The following is a 17358-nucleotide window of genomic DNA, read 5'->3' on the forward strand; positions in this document are numbered from 1 at the left end:
AATCAGTTCTGAGATTAGATCGTTCTTTTAAATGGCATCAATAGGAAGCTTTGCTCCTGGCTGTGGATGTTATATCCTTGCTGCCAGTATTTTCCAGCCCAAACGAAGGCCGTGGTGCTGCACATCCCAATGGATGACCCATGGAAATGCCCAAAGGATAACAGAGACTGAGTAGGTAGTTCAGGTCATAGAATCATAGAATTATTTCAGTTGGATGGGACTCTTAAATGTCATCTGATCCAATTCTCCTGCACTGAACAGGGACACCTGCAGCTCTATCAGGTGCTCAGAGCCCCTGCCATCTCACCTTTCCCTGCAGCCCCCTCCTGTCTGTTTTCCCAGCCATAAAATTGCTGTTTATCTCACTGCTAACTGCCTTGCAGCAATCACTACACATTGCAAATTTGGCTGTCTGCTGATAAAAACAAGCAGAAGCAGCCCAGTGCTGTCACACTGCCCGGGTCACACTGCCACATTGCAACACAGAACAGCTGAAAATGGTCACAGAGAACCAAGAGGCCTGGAAATTGTCACAAGGTAAGAGGGAGGACTGTAAGAAAGAGGGGACAAACGATTTAGCAGGGTCTGCAGTGATGGGACAAGGGGAAATGGGTTCAGACTAAAGGAGAGGAGATTTAGACTGGGTAGAAGGAAGGAGTTTTGTAACAGTAAGGGCAGTGAGGCAGTGGCACAGGCTGCCCAGAGAGGTGGTAATGCCCCATCCCTGCATACAGGGTTAGGCTGGATGGGCTCCGAGCACTGATGGAGCTGTGGGTGTCCCTGCTCAGGGCAGAGGGTTGGACCAGATGGCCTTTCAGGGTCCCTTCCAGCTCAAATGATTCTGTGAAATCACAGAAGAAGTGCTCCCACTGCCCCCAGCAAGCATTGCTGTAACAGTGACCCTTCCCCAGGCCCCCAGCAAGCACCAGCCTAAGGAAAGCTTGGAAACCCTCAGCCCTGAGGCATCCAAGCAAGCTCGTGAAGAGATTGCCATCTGGTGTCTCCTCCAGCACTCAGCATTGGTTACCTCTGCGTTACAGACCACGGGGCTCATTCAGGAGCTTTACTGCACACAATCAGGGACCATAAAGACCCATGACAGTTACAGATGGCTTCAGTGTGTCCTGTTCTTAGTGCTACCTTGTAAAGTTGGACAGTAATGTTTCCCTCATTTTTTTTCATCTCAATTTACAACTCCTGTGCCATGAAAAGCCACTTACACCCTCCACGGTTACATATACCATATCCCTCAAGGCCAGTAAATCACAGTCTCAAGTCATGTCAAATTTTGGCAAATAAAATTAAATTGTAGTTACCCTCTGAGGCAAGAAGCTGCAAAATTGAGAGGGAACGAGCTGTGTGAAGGCAGACATCTGGCTGGCAACCTCCTGTGGTGGGGTTCTTAAAAATGCCTTTTTAGCAGAGACCAGAGGACCCTTCACTTCACCTCCACAACTATTTCACTGCTCTAGCATCAAGGGTTGAAATAATAGAATAATTAAGACTGAAAAAGACCTCTAGGATCATCAAGTCCAACCATCAGCCCACCCCCACCACGCTCACTGACCACATCCCTCAGTGCCACATCTCCAGGGATGGTGACCCCACCACCTCTTATGGGCAGCCTGTGCCACTGCATCGCTGCTTGTTTGGAGACAAAATATTCCAGACTGGAGGATTTCTGGGCAGACTGAGAAGCCAGAGGGGCACCAGCACAAGTAGTATTAGTCTCAAAGCACTGAGCAGCACACAGGGATGGAGCGGATGAGAATCCAGCACAAAAAACATACACTGACCCCAAAAGACAGCCCCCACAAGGCCGTAACCCTCAGGACGGGCACTGGTTTGGGTGGCCCTATTTAAAAGCTCCCTCCCCAGTCAGCATATGGGAACAGCACTTTCATGGAAACAGCCAAACCTAACCCCCAAAAAAAGAATATTATGCTCAGCCACAACAAGAAAACAAGAACAAATGCAAAACATCTTGTGCCAGATCTTTTGCTGATAAAAGCCACGGTGCACAGCACACAGCCCAGGGCTGGGATGTGCTTACCCACCTCTGAATTTTTAATGTGCACGTACACGTTGGTTAATCAGCAGTGCGAGAGACAAAGCGCTCCGCACCTCCTCTCCACGTGCTTGGCAATTAGAAGCCTTCTCACTCAGGCACAGAGAGAAAAGGCAAGGGACTTGGGCTACAGAGCATCCATTATTCAAAAGTGTATCCATTATTCAAAGTTTTTCTTAAAATCTTATTGTCAGCTTGAAAGGAAAAAAGGAAAATGAGGTTTTGAAAGCTGTGCTTTACTGTTGCTCCACTCCAATTTCTGCAGATTGTGAGTAGCTAAACTGCAGCCACTTTGAAGAGCTGGATAAATCCTTCACAGCCTCAGAGAAGGCAGCACCCTGCAGGTAGTTGCAGTTGTTGCCCTATTGCTTTATTTCCAAACAGGGATGCAACACACACTGGCATGCTGCATGCTCCTTTCCTCCATTGCCTTACTACCCCCTCACTCAGGGGCAGGCAATATAGCAAGCACTCAGCAAGAGGCAGCAGGTACTCACCACTGCTTGTAGGCAGAATATCAGCAGTAAAACTCAAGATACGAGCTAAAGGAGCATCAGAATGCTGCTGGATTGAGCAAACAAGCCTGGTAGAATCCACCCCAGTATGGGAACAAGAAAACCAAGGGTCTTGAAACTTCTCTTATATCATAGAACCATTCAGATTGAAAAAGACCTTGAAAAACATCAAATCCAACCTATTCCCACCATACCCACTTACCACAGTCCTTAGCACCACACCTCTACAGTTCTTGAATGCTTCCAGGACTGGAGGCTCTAACGCCTCTCTGGCAGTCTGTACCAATACCTTGCTGTTCTTTCTAAGAAAGATGTTTTCCTAAGCATACCTATAGAGGTAAAGCCTGAAATCCAGCTACAAAATCAGTTCACAACCCAAAAACCAAAGTCAGGTAAACTAAGACAGTACACCTACAGCACAATTCAAAAAAAAACCTAAATGAGTCCCTGACCTGAGCTTATATAGGATCCCAGTCCATGGGTGGGGACACTAAGGTGAGGCCCATCATGGCCATTAAGGCTTATTAAGGCACTCAGAGGGGGCTGAAGGGTTTATGCATTGAATAGAAAAGGATGAGTTTTACTCCAGTGCTGGCTGTTGGTGGTAGTAGTTAAGAAAAATAGCTGTAGGAGTTGTGTGTTAGGCTGAGAAGTAGCTATTAAAGCCTGAAAAGTACTATAAAGCTATGAGCTGAACAAGCTTATTATTCCATTGCCTAGAACTGTTGTTTGGGAACAACAAGTAAAAGGTTTTTCAAGTCTTCTTAATTACTGAAGAGGTAAGGTATGGTGTCCCTGAATGCCTGAAGGTCCTCCTCCTTCAACAAATGAATATCAAGGTGTGATAGAGGTAAGTAATACTCAAATAATTGTGAGAGAATTTTTTCAGAGCCCCTTGTGATGGAACAATTTTAACATTATTAAGCATTCTTAAAGTCGGTTTATTTACATCTTCTGCATAATTAAGTTGTGGATCCCCTGTGGTGTGACCTGAAGAAACTGGAGTTATTATTTCAGTTAAGCAAATTGATGGAAGGGTGGTGATTAAAAACTAATGAGTGCTGAAGGCTAATGAGTGCACTGACCTTAAATGCTGTGGGAAGCTTAGTAGTGCACAGGGCAAGGGTCCTGCTCTTCTGTTGTCAGGTACCACTAATTGTAAATGTTATCAATAACTCCCAAGAGATTGCTCAGGCAATGTAGGCTGAAATCACTGTTCCATAGCCTCTGCTAGAGCTTTTCCTTTAGGCAGCCCATTTACCTCAAGTATGGTGATTGCCCAAGCACTGAAGTGAGCTAGGCATTATCTATAGCCCAGCTATGGCTCTCAGCTTATTTGGATGAATCCTTCACTGCAGCAGGCAGTTTCCTGCTATTACCAGTGGAATAAGCTTAAAAAAAAACACTTCTGAAAGGAGAAGCTGTATGTACTATGATGAATTTGCAAGGCTTCTAGAGAATGGATGGGAGTTAAATAATTTTCTCCAGGGTGTGAGGTTCAGCAGCAAGCAGGGGAGTATGGCTGAGCTGGAGTTGCTGCAGTAGAGGCATGCTAGGAAAGCAGGAGGGCTATTGCAGTGCTTCATAATGAGGTGATGCTGTAGTAGTTTGCGGAGCCAGAGCCTACGCAGCACTGGGAGCTGGAACAGCAGGACACAGTGCAGACAAATTTAAGTATTGTCAGATCAAATGGCTCAACTATTGCGCCTCTGCAGTCCATTAAAGCTCAAGTCCCTCCTGTTAAGCCTCAAAGAGTGTAGCCTGCTTGTGACTAGTTTCAGGTTGCTTTTGTTTGCCATAATGTGTATGGAGGTAATTGGGAATGTGATCATTCTCCTGGGACTGAGCCAGCTGATGTGGAGTCAGGAGCAGACACAGGCACCTGGCAGGGCAGGCAGAGGGAGCAGTCGCTGCCCTGTGCTTCACCCCCAGGTCTTCCCCACTGCTTTTCCTTTCAAATCCAAGTGTTCCATCAAGGTGTTCATCAGGTGCTTGGCAAGGCACTGTTCCACTGCCTACCCAAATGAGCATCATCGGGACTCAAGTTAGTTATCTTGTTCTTTGTCCAGCTCAAACTGTATTAAAAAAGGGGGGAAAAAAGCTGGAACTGAGCTGGTTTCCTCTCCTCCTGCAGCCAGTGTAGGAAGTTCAGCTATTCACAGTGGGGGGGAAAAGTGGCTCACAGCCTACTGCTGGACAGAATCCAACTTACATCCACACCGGCCCTGCGACTCTTTGCCCCCAGAAATGCTGCTGGGTCAGATGTGGAGTGTCATATAACTTTATTGATGATTTTGGAAGGTCAAACAGCCTTGTGAAAATTACTCTTCTTATAGACATACAATGATGCAGGACATGCACAAGGTCAGCTGAGGGTCCTCTAGTTTACTGTATGCACAGCCATGCAAGAAATCCCTCACAGCCCTTTTACTTCATGGAGATGATGACCTTTCCAGTGGACTTGCGCTGAAGCACGTGGTTGAAGGCTTCATTCACCTGCAAGCACAAAGCTCTGAGTGCTTATGGGGATGATCATCAGGGCAGGGGGTGCAGAACACGTGGAAGTAGTCGCTGTATTGCAATGTTTGCAGTGTTATTCACTCAGTAAGAAGTTAAGCTAAACCAAGGGTCTGGTTGTATTTATGTGGGTTGTACAATAGGCTGTAATGTTTTGTTTGGTGTGAACAAACAGCTCATGTTTTGCATCTGAGCCTGGGCTTTCCGTCCCTGGAATCCAATGCTGTGATTGAAACAACTCAGAAACCAACAAGCTCCTGGGTATTCCTCCACCTTGCATCCCTGAGTTTGCTGGATGGGGGCTATGTAGGCATTTCTAAGGAACTGTGATTTAAGGCTTGAAAGAGCATCATAACAGGGAAAAAAAAGTGTTTTGAGCACCTTCAGAGGTGCTCGGGGGGAAATGCAAATGAAGGCACATCACAATCCACTAATCCACTTCTAAAATATTATCTCAGCGCATTATTCTTTAAGACCACAAACTTTTTGGTGTTAGCAGCGTGTGCTTTTATGATTTCCCCATTGAACACATTGCAGTTCTGGCCTTGCAGTAGCAAAGCAGAAGTTAACAGCTCCCTGGCTGAAATCCAATGGAAGAAGATTAAAAAGGGCAAGGGAAAATGGGATTTCTTGATTTAATATTTTTGGATTTTAGGACTCCTGTGTTTTCTGTGCCAGGGGTCTAACTGCACACACAAACCTATTTCTGCCCCCATAAAAAGGCCTTGGCTAACAGTTCTGAGCCATGTGTACCTCTTCCAGTTTGAAGACCGCTCCGATCTGTGGATGGATCTTTCCCTCCTGGCAATACTGAAGAAGGGAGGACATGGCAGAGGAGAAAAGGGGGAAGTCCTCCTGCTGGTATCGACCCCAGTACACTCCCATGGCTGACACGTTCTTGAGGAGCAGCAGGTTGGCAGGAATTGAGGGGATTTTCCCTCCGGCAAAACCCATCACCACAATCCTGCCCTCCCAAGCCAAACTGCAAGAAGACAAGCGACAGGTATTTGAAACCTCATCCCAAGGCAACATATGCTACCCTAGCCACAAGAAGCCATGTGGGGTTGGGCAAATGCATCTTATACAGCCTCCAGCTTGGATATTAGGAAACGTTTCTTCTCAGAGTGGTGAGATTTTGACACAGGCTTCCCAGAAAGGTCCCTGGAGGCGTTCTAGAATTGTGGAGATGTGGCACTGAGGAACATGATCAGTGGGCATGGTGGGGATGGGTTGGGGTTTAACCAACCCCCTTTTCCAACCTTAATGGTTCTATGGTCTCTCTTCTATTCTATGATCTCTGCTTCTACCACCAGTTGGGGCAGGCAGAGCTTGGTGGGTTATCTTCACCTTGCTCAAGGCATGCCAATAGCATCATCTCTCATTTTCACTCACCTCTGCAGGGCAGCCTTGAAGATGTCCCCACCAACAGCTTCGATGGCCACATTGACCCCTCTGCCACCTGTGAGTGCTGTCACCTGCTCCCTGAGACTGTTCTGGCTGTAGTTCACTGCATGGCTTGCCCCATTTGCCAGGACCAGCTGGCACTTGAGGTCACTGCCAGCTGCTGCTATCACCTGGGAGCAGAGGGGAAGTCTGTGCTGCAGCTACTCAGCCTCTAGGTGTGCTTATTTTAATTAGAGAAAATGAACATTTGGAGTTGGAAATCCCACTTTTTCTCCTTACGTATATTCAAATATTTTCTTGTGTGCATCAAAAGAAGCACACTGAGGTGACAATTTTCATGGGGCTGGAAACAGGAGTTCCAAAACTCTAACCCCCTTCTGAAATGATGACCCGCGGGGCAGATACAAATGGTCTTTGCGTTGCCCATGGGGGCAATGGGGTTTTATAATGAAGGTAGAGTAAAGGAGGGAAATGTGGCATCAGGGTTGTGGTGCTGGTGTCTGACCCAGCAAATGCCTGGTCCTGGTTCTCTGCCACTGTATCACTCTGACTGCAGGCCACCTGCTTACCAAGGCTGGAGCACATGAGGACGGGTGAAAAGGACAAACCTCAGTACCTTTGCCTGGAACACGCTGACAGCCAGATCAATGATGGCAAGGCCAGTGGCTCCAGCTCCTGCTGTCACTAGCACTGTTTCCCTGGCAGGAAGAGAAAGAATGAGAAAGCACAATGAAAACACACCCATAATTCCCTAATAGGGCAATATTTCAGCAGCGCGGAGATCGTCCTGCCATCAGGGCATGCTGAGTCCCAGTCACCCTGGGGGCTGTCCTGAACTGAAGTGAAGCTACTCACTGTGGCTGCAGATGTGCTCGGTGGTGCAGAGCCAGCCAGGCTGTGCCATAGGCAACGGGCAGCACTGCTGCATCCTCACTGGACATGTTGTCAGGGATCTGCCACAGTGCCTGTACATGGGATTCAATGGGCTGACAGCATCACTGGGGCTCACCATGTGAAAGGACTTGTTTTAAAGAGGCTTTGCACCTTGTAGCTGTGTGCTGTTTGGAAAAGATGCCCCAAGCGTGTTGTATCCCACTGCAGCTGTGGCAGGCCTGAAGTGGTGATCTCAGAGGGAAACCCAAATGCTTGGTGTCCTCACCTTCTCATTGACAATGCACTCCTCTGCCATAGCGCTGACGCCAGACACACCGATCACCCTGTGACCCTGCGAAAACAGTCACTGTGTGGACACTGGGAGAGAAATCGCAGAATCCTTAAAGTTGCAAAACACCATTAAAGATCATCTAGTCCAACCATCAACCCATGCCCCCTGACCGTGTCCTTCAGTTCTACAGCTCCCGAGCCCCTCCAGGGATTGTGACCCCATCATCTCTCTGGGCTGCTTGTTTGTATGCATTACCAAAAGGCGCAGCCCCCTCTTAATTGTGCATTTCATTTTCCTATGTTTTCAGAAGGAACTGTGAATGGCTCAAACTGCGTCTACCAACAGTGACTGCATTAACTGTATGCATTTACTCCCTTCTCCTGCTGAGTTTCCCTATATCCCTGTGTTGTTCTCACCTCCTTCACAGCACTGACGTTTTCTCCTGTCTCCATTACAGTCCCTGAAAACTCCATTCCTGCAGGATAAGTACATGCACATGCAGCACAAGTTGACACAATCCGCCTTCACACCCACAATCATCCTCAGTTAACAGAGCCAGGTCATGAGCTCTTGCTTCCAGCACCTGCAATTTGGGAGAAAACCTCCCAGTAACAGGTACTGCTATGCCCCCAAGCATCAGCTGTAACAACACAATGTGAGGAAATTACCCCTGGGCTCTGCTCCAGTCCTGCTGAGCACCCACCCATGGAGCAGCCCCAGGGCCAGGCCATGCAGAAGCTGCACGTGATGATTTCAGAGGGCTTTTCCAACCTCAGACATTCTACAATTTGAAGTTCTCAGTAGCAAAGCACCAACTGGGCAGAAGATGGCAGCATCAGCACAAGAGACAGCAAACACCTCTAGTTAAGAATTCCTTATAATTCAGAATCCCAATGCATTTTTGCAGAAGACACATGCTGCAGGAGGACAGGAGGTGCCGCCAGCACAGTGACTGACCCTGTGCAGATGTTACAGTGGCACAGCTGCCACCTGTGCTTGTGGCAGTCGCTGAGCTGCAAGAGCTCTGGGCCCCAGACAGGAGGATCTTGCCTACCCCAAACCACTCCAAGCCTCGGTTTTCTCAGTTTCCAGCAAAGGTGGTATCTGCTGTTGCTCTCTATATTAGTGCTCTTTGAAAATGCAAAGTATTTTGCACTGGGTATTTTTCAGAGGATGCCAGCACGTGATCCTATTGACCCTAGAAGTTGCCTCAAGTCAGTAGCGTCCTCGACCTCCAGGGCAGCTCATTCCCATAGGATGTGACACTTGGTCACCTATGACATCTGGTCACCTACTCACCAGGGGTGAACGGAGGAGTGCGTTTCTCCTGGTATAACCCCTGGCAGGCCAAGATATCAGCAAAATTTAACCCACAGTAATGGACACGCACACGGACCTGGGAGAGAAGGGGAAAATCATTAACTCCTGCATTCAGCCAAGAGCAGAGATTTAAAAGAGACACTGCCCCAGCCTGGTGGAGACCACACAACACATGCATATCACAGCCCAGCGACCAGAACCCATCTTCCCTTTGATGCCCAATGGTCCCCACGCACCTGGCACGGCTGCAGCCGAGGGGCCGGGAGGTCTTGCACGAGCAGGGGCTGTGCCAGCTGTGTGCAGAGTGCTGCTCGGTACCCCCGGGCACCATGCCGGGCAGGCAGCCTCAGGGTGAAGAGCCTGGAAGGCAAGTGAAGGGGAACTGTGAAGGGGAGTGCCAACTCCTCGCTGCTGCTGCTAGGAGGGTATGGAGGGCAGAAAGTTATGAGGACTGGGGTGATGGGGATATGGAGAGAGGAATGGGGGAAAGGGTGGATGAATGGGGTGGGGAATGGAGTGGGGTGGATAAGGAAAAGGGATGGGAAACAGTGGGGTTGGAGGGGAAACGGGGAACAGTTGAGATGGGAGTAATGAGATTTAGAACGGGCGGAGGTGGAAGGAGAAAGATGAGGAATGGGAGGGACAGGGAATGGAGAGGAAGTATAGGGGGTCATAGAGGAACGGACTGGGAATGGAAGGGGTGAAATGGGGACTAGGGGGATAGGCGACGAAGAGAGCTTATGGGGAAAGGGGACGGTACGGAGGCAAAGCGACTCTGAAATGGATGGGAAAGGGCAGGGAACACGATGAGAACGCGCGCCCGTTCCGTTCCGCTCCGCCCGGCCGCCCCGCACCGCCGCCCCACCGCCGCCGCCGCCATGCCGCTCCCGTCGCCTTCCGGACCTCGCGTACCGCCCGCCCGGGGAGGGGCCGGGCCGCGCTGGGCAGCGATTGGCACCGGCCACGAGGGAGGTGTCAGCGCCCGGCAGCGCCGTGCCGAGCCCGGCAGCAGCGTGGCCGTGTGGGTGCCGGCCGGGGGGATGCGCGGCGCTGCGCTCCCCGCTCGGAGCGATGCAGCCTCCATCCAACGCGATCCCTCGTGGAGCCCTCTCGGCTCGTGCTGATCTATCGCACAGATGGGTCTGGCTCGTTGCACGCCGTTTAATTAGAACGGCGGCTCGATTTATTTGCTTTGCCTCATCTTTATTAGCCACCGCTTAGCTCGTAATTAAGGGCAGGATGGGGACTGCGGGAGCGGCCCACGCGCGTCTCCGCACAGCCTTTGTTCGCAGCCAGCCGCCTCCCCGGGGAGCCACAGCGCCGGGCCGGGCACTGGCACACGTCTGTGCTCCCGGTAGCGTGGGCAGGGATCTGCTGCTTTGGGCAACAGGGAGCGGAAGCACAGCAGAGAGGCATGGATGAAGGAGTGAGATAGGAGCCCAGAGGGAGAAGCCCGTGCTCCTATAGATGGAAGCAAATCCAGTGGTTATTCGCTTCTCAAAATCCTCTCCAAGTCATCCAACAGGAAAAATAGGGATAAATCCTTCGTTCCTCGCAGCCCAAAGACAAACCCTGACCCACATCCACCGCCATCAGCTCCCAGCGGCCCAGGGGTAATCAACCTAATAGTGATAATATGGGAACAGCTCCATCACCAAAAAGTCCACTTAAAGACAATATTCTTCAATGCCAGCTCCATGTCTTTTCACACCGGCTGCAAGGTTTCTTGGATCTGCTTCAGAGCGCCTGACCAGTGGCACAGAGCTCCCAAAATCAGAGGGACGATGCCCAAGTGGCTGCAGCGTGCTTTTCCAGCTCCATTTTCACTCCTATGGGCAGCTGTTGGCAGGAAAAGCTCTCAGAAGCCCATTTTTGGGGCCACTTGGTGTTTCAGGGGACATTGTATCAGCAGGACCAGATATCCCTCTCCTCCATTAGAGAAAAATTAGAATTTTGCTGAAGCAGCATAAAGCTCAAAGCGAGGTAGGAACCCAACATCCGCACACGTACCCTGGGGGCAGCTGGCACGAGATGAAGGAGGGACGTTCTTTAATATTTAACTTTCCCCCACGCTGTTTTTGCTCTTTTTCAATCAGTGTGCACATTGTCTACCATCCCCATCCAAATGGGCTTTGCCATGGAGATTCTGGCACCCAGCCCTGGTACAGCAGGTCCAAGGGAACGAAACAGGGCTGAGGTTGCATCCATAAGGAATGTCCAGTGGGATGTGGGTAGCAACCCTGTCTGCTCCAGCTGCAGATGCTTAGGAAAGGATTTCGGAAAGGGAGCACACAAAGCAAGCTTTCCTCCCGGCTTCCGGCACTCGGCGGCGGGGGGACTTCCTGAGCCAGAGGCTGCACGGATCCATCTAATCCTTTCTTTTTTTTTTTCTTTGAATTCATTTATGCTTTTGGCCTCCATGACATCCTGTGGCAATAAGTTGCAGAATATAATTACGTGCTGCATGAGAAGGCGCTTCCTTCTGTCCGCTTTGGATGCGGCTGTTCCTCCCCGTGCTGCTTGGCGGAGAACTTTGGGATAAGTTTGAGCAAAGTTCCAGTCCCAGGGCCTGTGTGTAAACCTGAGGGCTATGAGCAGCTTGTGGCTCTGCTTCTCACAGAGAGAATCCTACACATGTGCTTGGGTTACTGTCATGCTCCCTTCACAAATGCCTGCTGCATCACTGGCTGAGAGGACCCCAAGCCAGAACAGCTGCACCAATGCGCATGGAACTCTGGCATCTTTGTTTCCAGGACATCCTTATTTACAAAATATGTCTATTTTTGCTACTGTCACCCTTCCTATTTTAGTCATCTCTGCTATTTATTATTGCTTATTTTGCCCCAAAACCCACAAATGAAGGCAGAAGAATGGATTTTGTTTCCCAACGGAGCATGAAATTTCAGAGTCCACTTTTGGGTTGCACTGGGAGTGGGCCGACCCTACTTGATGAGAACCAGTCGCTGCTGTCCCACGCCAATCCTGTGTAAATTGTCATCCCAGCTCCGTGTGGCAACTCTTAAAAACTCTGCAATTCTTCTCTTGGCAGAAGCTCAACAGCCACATCCTTCCCTCGCAACACAAGCAGCTCCGTCCCCACTTCCCTGCAGCTGCCCATGCAGGCTCAGGGCAGGCTGAAGGAGAGGAGGGGACTGCAGAGAGCGGTAGAGGAAAAACCTCAAGTTAATTGGATTATAGCCACTAAAAGATAAACTTGGAGAGTATATTAGCAGCAGCAGTGGGAATGAGCAGTGGTAAAGAGAACATAGGACAGATAAATTGGCTGCCCTACTGCTTTGTGGTGTCATTATGGCAATCTGTGCCGATGTCCTCTGCAAAAAGAACAGCCCCTCAGCTCCCAGGCCTTTGGGAAGCACGATGCAGGGCATGGTGTGGGGCAGGAAGCAGCCAGGAAGTGTTACTGGGTGTCCTGGCTCTCCACAGATGACAGCTCAGGAGGTGAGAGGCTATGCCATGCTGCAAGACACGTGGAAGAATTATTCTTTGCCACTGGGAGAAAAGGATGAATCCTCAACAGGTCCTGCCTGGTTTAACTCTTCTTGGATAGCAGGATATGTTTTTAACCCTTATTTCCCAGAAAATTGAGGTTGATACCACCAAACTCACAGGATGTCCCCTCTCATATTGTCCTGTGTTTCATCTCCTACAACTGCAGTAAGCGTTGAGCCTGCTGATCTGTTTCAAACAGAGTGATAAGGGTCCAAAGGCTAATTAAATAATGAACACTGGAGACAAGGTAAAGAGAGATCCAACAAGGCTCTGCACCACAGGCACCCACCCTTTGCCAGATCCCAAGGACTCTGCCTTGGGATGTGAACTGGTGGAAAACCAAGCTGCACTGGTTCTGCTGATCACAAAACAAACAACATTTTGAGGAAGGTTACTTTATTGTCAAAATCAGTTTGGAAATGGCAGCAAGGTGCATCTTCCCATCCTACAGCAAAAAACCTGCAGCTCATCCCGGCCCAGAAAACAGAGCCCAATTGCATAGAGAACGATCTAGTTGTAGGGCAAGATTCAGGCCAAGCTCTCGGTCAAGCATGTGACATAAGCCCCCAGGAAATAAGGTTTCATCAATTGATCATAGGGCTGGCAGGACTTCTCCATTGAAATAGTTTATATGTCTTCCATCGTGCATCCCACTACACCAGTAGGAGGTACTCAAATCCAGTCGGCTCACTGCCACTGTGTGAGTCCTGCAGCTGTGACACTCAGCACAGAAGGCAAACTTTTGGGTTCGAGTGGGCGATCCTGCCACACTGCAGAGCTGAGTTACAGCCTTATCAGAGGGAGGTCACGGCTCTCAGCCAAGGTGCAGTAACTCATTGTGTGGATGTCCTTATTTATTGTAGCTCACAATGAAACAGGACAGCAAGCAGGATGGCTAGAAGTGCGAGAGCTGGGTCTGGCTTGGAGCAGCTTTATGGCTGGGTAACGACTGTGCCAAAGACAGTGCTGTTTAAGTGTCAGAATAAAGGCAAAAATATTTGTGTCTTTATAAGAAGGCAGAAGTTGTGGACAGAGAGGAGCTGTTAGAGGCAGCCTGTGCTAAGCTTCAGGTCTTAGTATGTTGTTTTGGAGAGATGCTTGCACTGCTACATCATCTCCGCACCATGGAGATAATCACAGCATCTGTGTGCTTGGATGGACTTGCCTGGTTTGTATCAACCAGTGCTGGGCATAGGGCAGGGGAAGGAGCCCAGTGCAAGCTGAATCCCTGCCTGTCCTCCCTGAAAACTGATGTTTTGGTGTTATAATCTGAAACAAGCAGGGTCCATGCTGTGTTCGCAGATGTCTTATTCTGGATTCTTACAAGTCATAGAATCATTAAGGTTGGAAAGTCCAACCATCAACGATGCCAGTGACCACTCTGATCACATTCCTCAGCCACAGCCACATCCACCCTTGGCTTTCACAACATGGAACAGTGACCCAGCACCTCGGTGGGCAGCTTGTGCCACTGTATCGCTGCTCTTTTGGAGGAGAAACGTTCCTTATACCCAACCTGAGCCTCCCCTGGCACAACGTGATGCCATCACCTCTCATCCTATCGCAGTTACCAGGAGCAGAGGCTGACCCACCTCACCACAGCCTCCTTTGAGGAGCTGTAGAGCGATGAGGTCTCCCCTGAGCTCCTCTTCTCCACACCGATCCATCCCATTCCCTCAGCCGCTCCCCATTACACCGTGCCCCACACTCCGCACAGCTCCATGCCCAGCTCCGCACACACTCCAGAGCCCCAACGCCTTTCTTGCAGCGAGGAGCCCAGAACCGCACACAGCACCCGAGCCGCCGCCCGGGCAGAGCTGCGCACAGACTGACGATCGGCCGCCGCCATTCCCCCAGAGCTCCGGCCCCACGCCGCTCCGCGCAGCCCAGCTTAGGCCCGAACGACGACCCGTCCTCCCGCCGCTCCCCGCCCGGCGCCGGAGCGCGGCCGCCTCCTCCCCCGCCTCCTCCCGTCGCGCTGACGCAGGGGGCGGGCGGCGGCGGCGGCCGAGGGGCGGGATGGAGCCGCGCTGAGGCGAGGCGCGGCCGGGGAGCAGCGCGGGCGGCGGCGGCGGCGGTCGTCCCCCGCTCCTCGCCATGGAGGCGGCCCCCGCGGCGGGCGAGCCGGCGGCCTGGGCGGCCGAGGCGCTGGCGGAGCCGGAGCTGGGCTCGGACGAGCTGGAGGCGGCGGGCGGAGCGCTGGACCGCGTCCTGCTGGACTCGGTGTGCCAGCAGCAGGGCTGGGTCCGCGTCTACGGTAAGGGGCGCCGGGGGGCGGCGCGGACCGTGGCGGCGGGCTCTATCGCGGCGGGCCCAACTTTTCGCTCAGTTTTTCCGACGCCAGGTGATCCTCGCTCGTGATTTCGGTGCTCCTCGGCCGTTCCCCTCCCCTCGCTCCCTCAGCCCTGCCCGCCGCCCCCTGCTCCTCGCTGGTGCTCTGCTCTCCTTTCTCCTGATGGAAGTTTGGGGTATTTTTTAGCAGCGTCCGACTTGTGGCTTCCACTTGGGCTTATGGACCTGAGTGCTGCGATGCTCACAATCCTGACAGTCTAAAATGTAACCTTTTTCTTTACAAAAAAAAAAAAAAAAAAAAACACAAAAGACACACGCAAAGCAACCTAAAACCACCTCTCTGCTGCTGTCGGAAGGCTCGGGAGAATCTGAATGCCTTTCGGTTATTTGTTTGCACAGAGCGCTTCCCATAAGGTAAAGTGAGAGTGTGCTTTCTCGTATCAGGATGCCTGGCTCTGGCCTATCTGCCTGCTGCCCGGCGTCCTGCCTGGGTGGCTGAAGCAGCAGTGTGCTCAGAATCAGCCGTGCTGAGGAGCAGTGGTGTTGGTGAGGGCACGCTGTGACAGGTTTGTGGGCTGACACCAACGTGTAGATGAACGGAACGGAACGGCAGCCGTGCGATGGAGCAACCAACTCTAAGGCTGTAAGAATCAGGGTAGACTTCAAGCATGTAAAATACGTCGCGTAGCCCGAGGACCGTAGCTAATTATTCTCAGTCTGTGTTTAAAAACAACTCATTATCTCTTTCCCTCATGTAGAATCTGATGTGGTGGTGTCTTCCCTCCCTCCTCCCCTTGAAGCTGCAGTCAGGTTATCTAGGATGTGTGTATTTCCTCCTTCATCACCTTTTTTTCCTGGATAAGTTTGCAGGCAATTAATCGAACTGAAATTGCGCCGTGTTTGTGCACAACTAAATGTGAGTTACAAACCTGTGAGTGACAAGTGTTATTTATAGGATTAAAAGTAAAGCCTCACGCAGTTGTTGGAGGAACCACAGCAGCACAGCTAAAGCAAACAGGAGCAGAAAGCTCAGCCGCATTGTCTGCATTGTCTGATAAACAATGAGAATGCTAACACTAATTATTTCACCATGGATGGCCGGAGGAGAGAAGGAATATCTGACATGAAAAGATGAGAGCCATTTTCTGGCATAGCAAGAAGTGCAGCTTTTGATGTCGTTGCATTTCTTTAACACGTGAGACGTGGACAGCTGTGTTATGGAGTTGTTTCGTGTGCAAGGTAATTGTCTGAGAAGCTGTGGAAAGGCTCATTTTAGAGGAAAGGAGTTTGGTATCTATCTAGGAATGACCGCTTGTTTCTGTGCATCTGCTCTGCAGCAGCGTACCATCCCACTCCTCTCTGTTTGAGGCAGCAATTACTGGCATGGGGGGAGCTGGTCCTGTTTGCAGAGCCTGTAAAACTTCATCTGTAAGCAGAGAGAAGAGCTCTGAGCAGTAAAGTACCATCATTACCCGCCTTTGTGGCTCACCAGCAGCATGACCATGATGTGAGTACAGCAGGACTTTGCCGTGTCTGGGATGTGATTTCAGAGTGACACTGAGGTCTTGTCTGACCTCACTGCAATATTTAAATCACAGTCCAGCTATTTTTGCATTTCCTGCTGCTGTAGTTAAAGTGTAGCTTTCCCATTCTGTTTTCTGGAGGCCCGGGTTGGGTGAATTAGCAGGAACGTGATCAGACCACAAGAACACGGTTTCCCTCCTGACAGACAGAGCTTGTAACACAGGCAGCTTCCTCTGGCCGGGTGTTTGAACAGTGAGTGGGAACAGCACATTTGCTTGTCACAGTGAGAGGTTTAGTTACTTATGAAGCACAAATCATGTGAATGTCACTGGGTGATACTTCCACGAACTAGTTTTGACACACAACAAATGTTTCTGTAAAATACTTATCAATGTATTCTGAGTAACAGCTTCCTTCAGGCTGACTGAACAGAGTGGGTGAGAGGGAAGAGATTGTCTTGCCTGGGTTAATCCTATGCTTTTTTCCTCTGTGAAAGGGAAGAGTGACTTTTGAAAGTCTTCACTAGTGTTTTAGGTCGAAGTCTGAATGTATTTTTCTCTGTTCTTTAGAACTGGTTTGGGGGTAGACGAAGGAATGAGTGATTTACAGCTTTCTCACTGCTAACTCTGAAAACAGAGCAATTATATTGCTTGGTACGGCTGACTGAGCGCCCATGGATTTTGTAACAATGAATTATAAAGCTACCGTTGCAGCATTGGTGTTAAATGTTGCATGTGATGGGGGCAGAATCAGATTTTGTCAAACTTACAGTCTGCATCTAAACAGGTTGTAAACTTCTCCAATGGTGGCTGTCAGATCTGCTCCTGGCTCTAAGCTCGCTGCTAGCGCTCGTGCACCAAAGTGATTGATTTTGAAGCAGGGGTTGCAGAAATAAGTAGAAAATAGCACGTTCAAGAGACCTTTCTTTAATGTTCATCCTGAGAGTGGGCAGCGCTGCTCTGTGGCCTTATCTGGGCTAGGAAATGTCTTCCCATTTTAGCACTGGTGCTAAAAGACGATAGTGGCTGTACAAACCGTAGTGC

At 50.3% G+C, this 17358-nt stretch overlaps 2 protein-coding genes and 1 long non-coding RNA gene across 6 annotated transcripts in view; 2 read left to right on the plus strand and 1 right to left on the minus strand.

Moving 5' to 3' along the window:
- The first annotated feature begins 437 nt into the window (after positions 1-437).
- On the plus strand, positions 438-6633 carry LOC146543686 (uncharacterized). Its single transcript, XR_014885223.1, has 3 exons — positions 438-537; positions 5863-6103; positions 6501-6633. It is a non-coding gene; the product is annotated as an uncharacterized LOC146543686 (long non-coding RNA).
- On the minus strand, positions 4849-9956 carry LOC100543103 (protein Cryzl2-like). 2 transcript variants are annotated; one of them, XM_085231627.1, is made up of 10 exons: positions 9844-9956; positions 9226-9349; positions 8969-9065; positions 8086-8144; positions 7664-7729; positions 7360-7469; positions 7121-7202; positions 6493-6674; positions 5854-6082; positions 4849-5079 (listed from the first exon to the last, which is right to left on the minus strand). In XM_085231627.1, the coding sequence occupies exons 1-10, from the start codon at positions 9867-9869 to the stop codon at positions 5011-5013; spliced, it is 1044 nt and encodes a 347-aa protein (XP_085087753.1). In that variant the 5' UTR covers positions 9870-9956; the 3' UTR covers positions 4849-5010. The 2 variants fall into 2 exon arrangements, with proteins under 2 accessions (XP_085087753.1, XP_010714107.2); XM_010715805.4 differs by having other exon boundaries at positions 9226-9910.
- A 4515-nt stretch (positions 9957-14471) lies between these two features.
- Positions 14472-17358, plus strand: part of RASAL2 (RAS protein activator like 2) — a 154123-nt gene continuing 151236 nt past the window's right edge. For all 3 annotated transcript variants that reach the window (XM_085232359.1, XM_085232360.1, XM_085232361.1), the window contains exon 1: positions 14472-14756. In XM_085232359.1, the coding sequence (XP_085088485.1) occupies positions 14597-14756 (160 nt within the window). In that variant the 5' untranslated portion in view covers positions 14472-14596. The remainder of the gene's footprint in view (positions 14757-17358) is intronic.

The sequence above is a fragment of the Meleagris gallopavo genome, chromosome 10 (assembly GCF_905368555.1).
Source record: "Meleagris gallopavo chromosome 10, MGAL_WU_HG_1.1, whole genome shotgun sequence".
Taxonomy (NCBI): domain Eukaryota; kingdom Metazoa; phylum Chordata; class Aves; order Galliformes; family Phasianidae; genus Meleagris; species Meleagris gallopavo.